The sequence below is a fragment of the Strongylocentrotus purpuratus genome, unplaced genomic scaffold (genome assembly GCF_000002235.5).
Source record: "Strongylocentrotus purpuratus isolate Spur 01 unplaced genomic scaffold, Spur_5.0 spur5_scaffold_3, whole genome shotgun sequence".
Lineage (NCBI taxonomy): Eukaryota > Metazoa > Echinodermata > Echinoidea > Camarodonta > Strongylocentrotidae > Strongylocentrotus > Strongylocentrotus purpuratus.
This window is the reverse complement of record NW_022145609.1, coordinates 1,340,148-1,349,816: the sequence shown is the minus strand read 5'-3', so window position 1 is coordinate 1,349,816 and position 9,669 is coordinate 1,340,148. Positions and strand designations below refer to the sequence as shown.

The following is a 9,669-nucleotide window of genomic DNA, read 5'->3' as shown; positions in this document are numbered from 1 at the left end:
GCAACGAGCAATGTGCCATCAGGATGGCTTGGCCCTCTCCAGTCATCTGAGCCCTCAGCTGAGGATGTGCCCGAGCCTGATGTAGATGAGCCCGAGCCTGATGTAGATGAGCCAATGTCTAGTAGCCATCTTGATGACCATGCTTCAATCGAAGATCCTCAACTAGTCAGGCTAGAAAGCCTGCATGCCCAGAGAGATCTACACAACCAGTTTGCCCAACGTAATGCATAGACATTACTCCACCAAATGTAAGCAATGACTTTCATTTTTTACTGCATGCATTATAAGATCGTTCTATTTTTCTATTTACGCTTAACCCTCATCCCATTTTTTTTTTGTTCACTTGAGTCCATGGAGGGGGGGGGGGAGGGGGCATTTTTTGCCCCCCTTCAGATCTCAACCGCCAATCACGCAATCTCCACGAAAATTTGCATGATAGTAGTGTGCGATGTGATCTACAAGAATGTAAAGTTAGTCTTTCCGAAATAATGTCTTTTTATTTTATGTTAATTATGTTAATTTATGCACGAAATCATACTTTTTGCTCTAAATCACTAAATAAAGCTCATAGAATTCTAATTTTTGGTGTAAATATTCTTTGTAGCATTCCAAAAAATTATACTTGAAGAAAATTCCTGGTATCAAAATTAATTTCTTATGTATTTCTTCTTTCGCGACCTTTTGTTTTTGTTTGTTTTGGGGCAAAATTTATTGCAGAAACTTTTCGAAGCATAATTATGCTGAAACAAAATAATTTTAGCCAATGAGCTGTTTTTGGTTTGACGGATATTTGTTTAAATCGTGCAACGTCGTAACGGTACAGGGTGTATGCCCGTTTTTGTGAAAATGTTTTTTTGAAAGTAAAAAGTCAGCGAGCGCCGCGTTCAAAAATTTCGCGCGTCAGAATGGTCGTGGAAAATGTTGATGGGCCCCCCCCCCCCCCTCCATGTGGTTAGAGTTAATTTTTGTTTTTCTTGGCATTTCAATATCTTACAACATTGGAATAAATCAAATTTGTTTACATAATAATGGCTATCATTTGCATGCTACAGAAAATTTGCATATTACATTCATGCGGATGGATACACAGGTGCGGATGCAGTAGGGAGCCAATTGTGCCTCCCCCCCCCCCCCCCCCCCCCCCAGTCCTTGTTCAACCCTGTGTCCGCACCTGATTTCCTGAGAATTTACATTATTGTTTATCCCTGATGATACATGTTGCATTTTATTGTTAATTATTAATATTCATGATAACAGTTGTTGAATCTAATTTGCATGTTATAGTTATTAATATTCATGATGATGTATGTTGCAGAGAATCTATATGTTACTGTTAATTATTACTATTAATGATAAAATATATTGAATAGAAGTTGCATTTTATAAATTATTATGTTCATGGTACATGTTTCAGAAAATTTGCATGTTGCATGTCAGACCAACCACCCCCCCCCCCCCCAAAAAAAAAAAAAAAATTGTATTGGCATAACAGCCAACTGAAAAATATGGTTGACAATTACAATTTTTTTTTTCACTCGGGAGTAATTCCATATTTGCTGCTTGCCCTACCTTAACAAGTGCATGATAAAAATAGATAAGCCAAAATGAGGACCATACTTCTTTTGGTTTTTATTTTTTCCAGAGATTCTTGTATATATTTTGGAATAAAAAACAAATCCAGGGTATGTGGTACTATTATGTTAGGTCAGGTTATGCCAATTCAACATCTTTCCTTGAGGGGGGGGGGGGGGGGGTCTTATCTTGATTATTAATGTTCATGACATAACAAATTCTTCTGTTTGTTTTTTTTTATTTTTCTTCCATCTGTTAACTCACACCTTGTCTATTAATGATTGGATACAGATGTAGCAAACAAGTAAGTATAATACAGTTTTATTTCATTTTCAGCATATTCCATTTTATATCTAGTTTGTAAATGAATGTCGCCAAGGCGCACATTTCAGCACTCCCTGCTTACAGTAGTAAACAAGTGGATACTGCCATCAACAAAAGTTGACGATGTGTGCTCCTCTTATGTTATATGTTTTTGGACATATTTCTTACCATTGTTATTATAACATTTAAGGGCTAACATGTTTACAGAGAAAAATTATAATTGAAACAAAACTCAAGCAAAATAGAATTGAGTTGTATTTACATGTTGTTTGTAGATACTTCTTTGACAGTGGCCAGTCACTTTAAATTAATGAAGGAAAGTGTAAAATGCTAGTTAACTGATAGTGAGTATGTAACCAAATAGAACTGTTATGTGAGATTTTGTCTTACTAGGTAATTTTTCTTGCTTTTTGTTTTCAGCTCCACAGAGAGACAACAGGATTTTGGAGGATGTCCATCATATGTTTGTGGACATGGAGGAAAAACTAAAACAAGATCCAACCACCTACGTAGAATCGTACAAGGCTATGCTCAGAGCATATGGTCGTTTAAAAACAGACAGTGCCCTTGTATCAGCAATCCGAATGTTTGGCAGGTATAGCGGAGTAAATCTTGCTAAAAGGAAGGTGAAGTCGAAGGCAGGAGTCTCGGGTGGACTGCTACAGTCATCTGGCCCCAGCATCCCTGTTCAGCCCTCAGCCATATCACGCCGTCGACTGAAACTCGGAGGGAGGAGGAAACTAAATAAGGGACGTCCAACCAAACAGTCTGCCATGAAAGAGCAAGCCTTTTCTAGACCATCTTCATCAGCCATAATTCCATCCAAGAAAAAGCGTGTTGCTGCACCACATTCCCTTGGACATGCAGTGACTATGTGCCAATCTTTAGGGAAGACACATAGTGCAAAATAATTGAGTATGCTCAACCAAACACCTTCATCTTCAGGCGAATTACCAGAAGATTATATACCAGAAGCCGTGGCCCACTGCATGAATAAGGCACAGCGGGATTATATGCCAGATATACCGATCCTCTATAATTCTTCCAAAGACTTAGGAGGGGTTTAGTACATCCGGTATAAAATGCTGTTTTGCGGTTTTCCCGCAGTGGGCCGCAGCTTTATCTTTTGGTAAGTCACCTAAGCTGTCATTATGCACTGGATGTGTCCCAAAAAAGTATTATTTGGACTATATTTGGGATAGTTATGACTTTTGTTTTTCAATTCTGCTGATGTCATATCTTTGCAAACAAATTACCACCTTGAAAGCTATTTCTTATTTGCTAACAATTGCCTGATTTTGTGATACTTTTTCCCTTTTTAGTCTCACTTTCATGATAATCAACATCCATAAAAAAATAAAAATAAAAAGGTTTAAATGCTAATGAACCTTACCTAATAACAAGGCATTAGCGATGTTGTGTCTCGACCACTTGTGAAAATGACTAGAAATATCGCGATCTCCCTTGCCATCCATGAGAATTGTATATGAGAGTCATACAGGTAAACTTTAAACGTTTTACCTGAAATGACCTATGACTTCACCATGTGACCTCTGAAGGCACGAATATATCCTAAATTTTGTTTGCCATTGCAGCAACATGTGCAGAGTTATTTATTTTGATTTATTTATTTATTCATATATTCATATTCCACAAATCATCAAAGTACATTTCATAATAAAACATTTCCATTGAAAAAAATACATCAACTGCATAACATATGCAGATTTGAAACGTACCAATAAAATGAAAAAATGTGGAGGGGCCTACTGAAAAGCATAGCTTGTAAGATGTAGACCCCCTATCGAGATTTTATACAAGGGTAATATGATATAAATTTAGCAAAATAATCAGCAAAATTCTATAAATTTATATAGATATAAACATTGTAACATGAATGTATATAAACTATATACAAAATTATGTAGATATTGACTTTAAAATAATCAACACTACCGTGGATAAGTATAAAGTTTACGAGATATTTGATTAAATCAATAAGAATTCAGAAGAAATTTTTTGATGAGTATTCTAAATCGGTTCAGATTTTGGGTCCTGTGAAAAATACAGTTTTGCTAGAAAATACTGTTCTGCTTTAAGTGATAGTCATTTGATTGTCTAGTATTATAGGAATGCAAAGTATTATTTCTCATAAATTTTATTTTGTAGGACATAAGGTATAATATCTGTATCTAGCTGATAAATGAATGGAATAGTTGTAGAGGTCACTGACTTTAAGGATACGTTTCTGACGAAACTATTCATCCGTATGAGCTCTAAAGGGCTTATTGCATATCATTCTCAGTACTTTTTTCTGAAGTAGAATGACTTTGTTGAGTCTCGTGTGAGAGGCATTTCCCATGCCAGAATCTCATAATTAAGATATGGTAAATTTATTGCACAATACCACATGGATAGTGCCTGTGCTGGAAGAAAGCTTTTAAGCTTGTTGATGACTCCAATATTTCTTGCCACAAGAGAGTCTTGCAGGTAAATTTTAACATATGACCTCAAACGACCTTTGAACTCACCATGTGACCTCTGACAGCACTGCAACAGTGCAACATGGTGTTATCCCTATTACAGGGAAACTGAAACATTGTGAGAAAATAAGTACTTGTTTTGCTACTTAGTAACATAATAATTACGGTATGCATGCATTGAGTAGTGAATTAGTGGGCCTATATCATAAGACTACACTGCTCAGAATGTTGCATTATGGATTAGTAACCGGGCCAGATTTGAGTAGTTGAGGAATTGAGGTGGTGCTATACAAGGCTGCTGGTTCGTATTGGGTTTAAAAGGCGACGTACAGAAATTAGAGCCAATCCTAGATGAGATCTGTAATCTCGAAGATTAGATAATCAGATTTGTGTTAAAACTTAAATGTTATGTTTATATTATTCAGTTGAGCTACTCACCGTTCATGGGCATGTGCATTGGGGTTAATTCATTAATTGATGTAACTTGATTGTTATGCCATGCTACTGTACTTTGTGCAGAAAATGGACTCAGTAACTCAGCTTGCAAGCATCCTAAAATATATATATATTGATTGCTCTTGCATGAAACTGCCAGTAGCCATGATAAACTGAAGTATTCCATCTTCACAGGATATATATATATATATATATATATATATATATATTTAAAATCTAAATCACTTAATACTAATGTATCTTGTTCAGATATTCTATGTACTATTTGGCAAAATTGTTTGAAAGGTTCATGTCTTAAACCATGTTAAAGTTGCTTGAAACTTTGAGAAAACAACTTGTGAAATTGTGTGATAAGGCCATTGCACAATGCATAACTATTGTGCAAAACATTGATGATCAATGGTCGAACCCCCCTCCATCAGTTACAATAGGGTTAAAGTATGCATGAATTTACTACGTTTTTTTGTTTTTGTTTTGTTTTTGTTTTTGGTATTGAGTCTAAGTTCTGATTATAAGATGTTGAAAAGTCTGTCATACATTTTGAGATGAGATTGTGTGTCCGCGTAAATAAAAATTGAGGTTCAATGAAGTGAGTTTCTGTTGATAAATCATTTGCTGGTTTCATCTCTTTTTTTAATTTTGTCACTGTTAATTCAGATTGTGCTGTTCCTATAAAAGCACTGTCCTTGATTTTTGTGTGTATATTTTAGGCAATAATTTACAGGGTTATTGTGTATCATGGCACCGTGACATTGTATAGTTTTATGAACTCTACATGCATGCCAAATATGAAGATAATAAAAGGAGTTCGTGAGGGGGACACTGTGAAGCCAAATATATGTCCCCCCCCCCCTTCTTTGGGCCTGTGAATGGACAAAATGCCTTGGGCTGAATATAGTTAATTACTCACAAATAAATACATGCAATTGAAAACTTGTGAAAGGAGTTAAGAGCACTGTGCTTTTCATGTGATAATTTCTTTGTTTTTTCTACCCTGATATGATATAACAGGGTTCTTGGAATAATTACAATTTACATAATAATATAATCATAAATTTAGAAATTATGGTTAAGATATAGATCAACATTACTCAGAATATAAATTCCGAGTTGGTATGAGCTGTAGCCTTTATGACTAGACTATTAGCAAAACAGTTTTTGATCTCATAAATGTACATGCTTAATATAGGATGACAAAAAGGGCTGGGGTCACTTCTTGTATAATATGGGAAAATCATTGATTTTTTTTTTTAATATACCTGGCTGAATGAAGTTTTATGATTTTATGGTCAGTTATTCAGAAATAACTCGCCCTAAAATTATAAAACTTCATTCAGCCTGGTATTTACTTTTTACCATCCTTAATTTGCAGCAAAAAAATTGTTATAGCAAAAGCTAGTGAATGAACTTTTGTGATTGCTCTTCCCATTGTGATCCATAGTTTGCGTATATTAGATGTGAAGTAACTGGATTTTTGGGGGACACCCTGAATGTTATACGGAAAATAATACAGAACAGGCACGTCAATCAAAATATTAACATTCCGGTTAAATGTCAATTGTGTATGAATTATGTGCACTTTGTGTACTTGAGCAATTCCGATGTAATGTGGGCTAGATATTGATTATTTCAGTCATTTAAAGACCATGTGCAACCAATAACAAGTTAACTGCTTTTGAACCATATGATCGTCCACATTTGTAACATTCTGAATGTAATAAATGAATTATACATTTATTTAGTGATTTGCAAAGTTGATATATGTGTGTCGCTTATTGTGGAATTGCCATGTACTATTTGTGAATGTTACAATTGTGTCATAGATGCTTGCTTTTGTTTGCAAACTCATTTATTTAGGGGGAGGGGGTGGGGTACTCAGATTTGTCACCAATGGGGTGTATGGAGCCTCTCAACCCATACTATTTTATTAAGACTCAGTTGCCCCCCCCCCTCCCCCCCCCCAAAAAAAAAAATGTAGGCCTAACATTTATTAGGGATTCTAGATCATATTTACAAATAGAAATTTACAGATTTTTTAAAAACAAAAATGTGGAAAATGGGGGCATGTTTTTTTGTGTGCGTGCTTTCGTGTGTGTGCGTGTGTGTGTGTGTGTGTGTGTGGTTGTCGGCCAATGTGTGCCAAATTGCAATACCAATTAAATATTTTGACAGCCACACTGTCACAGATCAAAAAGAGACTATGAATGATATCATTAATAGCCTCACACACCGCCCCCACCATGCACCCCTCCAAATGCAGAATAGTAATTTTCTAGGGTTTTTTTTTTTGTATATTTTTTATCTTATTTATTTTTTTCCTTTCTTTTGAGCAGCTAGTTGGGTATACAGCGTCGATATCTACACACACACACACAAGAAAACTGGAGAGAAAAAAAAAACGGCTTCGTATTTAGGGTGGGGGTCGATCTCCCCTTTATTATTCTTTATATTTTGGTTAGATGGGCTGCTATTGCCACCCCCACTCCCCTCCCCCTTCCCATGCAAGCCCCAAAACAACAATAAGGAAGTAATTATTTCGTCTTAGCTCTGTGTGATTATTGTGCTCCTTTTATATATTATCCGTAAACTGATCATATTTACTGTTTGAAAGTTTAGTTTGAAAGTTTATTTATTTACTTATCGACAACCCATTGTGGGTATCGGAGTCCATTACAAATACATTAGAATAATTTACATAACAGCATTTGAATAATACATATTCAAACAAGCAAATCGAAAGTACATTAAAAAAGCAATATGTACAAAATAACATTAAATAAACAAATTATTTGAGTGATATATAAAAATTAAGAAAAAAAAGGAAAGAAAGAAAGAAAGAAGTATGGAAATATATTACAAGAAAGGAAATTTGAAGGGAGTGAGAGTGAAGGTGGTGGGGTGAAATGTGACTCTTGATTGTAAGTCCATATATCTGATGTTCACATTATGTCAATTGTTATGACATACAGGAAATAAATGAATGAAATAAAAAAAGAATAATGAAGAATAATCTCTGCGTGCCGAAAAATATAACAGTAGTGGCGCATGCCCAAAGCTATCTTCCGCATGTCCATAGTGACGCAGCTTGGATTACAGGCGCACGCCACAACGCCAAGTTGTACATGTAGTCTTTGCTGCAGCCCGGTTTTACTCACTTATCGTGAAAATGACGGAACTACAGTGTAAAACGTAAAGTCGCCGGGGGGGGGGGGGGTAGGAGGAATGTCAGACAGAGAGAAAGAGTTCATGTTTACCTTTGAATCCAATACCTGTCTTCAATGACTCGTTTCATTGAGAGCTCCTGGATAAGAACACCATCAAGACAGACAAGAGAAGGCTAGGGTTGAGAGAAGACGTGATACGCTCGAATCACATCAGATCAAAGGCTCACAATCATAGGGACACATAGGGGCGGTCAAAGGGGGTACCACCCCCTCCCATAGATCTGAAATAGACACACAATACAGGTAGTTAAAATAATCATACACAAAATATAGAATAAAGCTTCCTGTCAGATGAACAATACACACCACATTACTACCCCCCCCCCCACAAGTCTGAAAAGGGCATTCCCTTTTAATACGAAATTCCTGGCTACGCCATTGCGTGCAAGGTGTGGACTTGTATGTATATAATGCAGTCAGTTCATCTTTAAGTTGTATTCCAATTGTCTAACCAAGCGGTTTTTAGATTGACTAAACAATCTCCTAAAAATGCTTCATGTAACAGGAACCGAGTTTTCTAACCGAATATCCCGAATTACACAACTTAAGAAGTAATATAATTGAGTTTGTCTTGAAATTGATACTAAGCGTGCCGCCTAAAACTGGGTATATCACACCAGTAGGAGGAAATAGATCGAAAATTGCATCTGATCTTTGCCATATTATCATATCCTCCAAACTTTATGGGTAAAACACCTGGGGACATTTTTATAAGATTGAAATCCGTGATTTCATGGCGGAGTTTTATTTAGTTTAGCCGAATCCCCGCGCAGCAAACTTGGAACGCATGAGTGACAAGTGATGCAAACAGTGGCATTGCAGACAGCGGAGGTTGCAGCAGGATTCGGATTTTGGTCTTTATCGTTATTCAAACTCTTCTCTTGAACGTCAAACTGGGTTTTTATGAAAGGGCATTGCCGATCCCATACAGGCCTATATCCTGTTTTTAAAGCAAAAATACCAACTCTGATGCTAGAAATATCTAGAGCATTGTAAGTAGATCAGGGCTGGGTATATAGCTTACATCCCAAGTAGGCCTACACATTTAGCGAATGTTTATCTCATAGCCATGGAGTGTCTTTACATTATGTCAAGAGGCAACCTTGAGAAGCATGACGTCAAAATAATTGATGCCATCATTGCTGCTCATCAAGAGACATTAAGACGGTGACTTCCTATCTCTTATAAGAGGATGGTGGTGGTGAGTAGGCTGAATATCGTTTATGTAGTGCTAACATTATCTTCGAAACATGGATGGTTAGGTTAGAGGTTTCAGGATTATGAGTAGAAGGGAATGTTCTTTACACAATTTTAAACATGGAGAAACCCGCGACCCCTTGATTTGAGTAATATTTTGAGTACTTTGCATCGGCCATGTGAGTGAGATACCAACATTTTCTCGCAGTCGAAAACTTCTGTCTAGCACGACTCGTCTCTCACGTCATGTTTAGCGACCTCGTGCATGGCAAAAAGCTAGAAGAACAGATCAAGATTCATAAGTTAAGAGTCTTTAGAATTGGATTTTTAAAATGTGCTTGTAGTTTTAATTCTAAGGTATGCTAGTGATGCAAATAATGTATTCATGTATACTCTTTTGATGTAATCATTCA

General features: G+C 36.3%; 1 protein-coding gene across 2 annotated transcripts; it reads left to right on the top strand.

The window, feature by feature from the left end:
- On the top strand, positions 1-3,245 carry LOC115928691. 2 transcript variants are annotated; one of them, XR_004066180.1, is made up of 3 exons: positions 1-248; positions 1,864-1,876; positions 2,317-3,245. XR_004066180.1 is itself a non-coding variant. In XM_030996467.1 (2 exons), exons 1-2 carry the CDS (start codon positions 185-187, stop codon positions 2,805-2,807), a joined length of 555 nt encoding a protein of 184 aa, XP_030852327.1. In that variant the 5' UTR covers positions 1-184; the 3' UTR covers positions 2,808-3,245. The 2 variants fall into 2 exon arrangements, 1 of the variants encoding a protein (XP_030852327.1); XM_030996467.1 differs by lacking the exon at positions 1,864-1,876.
- Positions 3,246-9,669: the final 6,424 nt, after the last annotated feature.

Bases quoted from the DNA above. Each gene is read 5' to 3' on its own strand.
- LOC115928691 (XM_030996467.1), top strand. From the start codon at position 185: ATGCCCAGAGAGATCTACACAACCAGTTTGCCCAACGTAATGCATAGA. The intron at 249-2,316 runs GTAAGCAATGAC...TTTTGTTTTCAG, and splicing joins TAGACATTACTCCACCAAAT to CTCCACAGAGAGACAACAGG.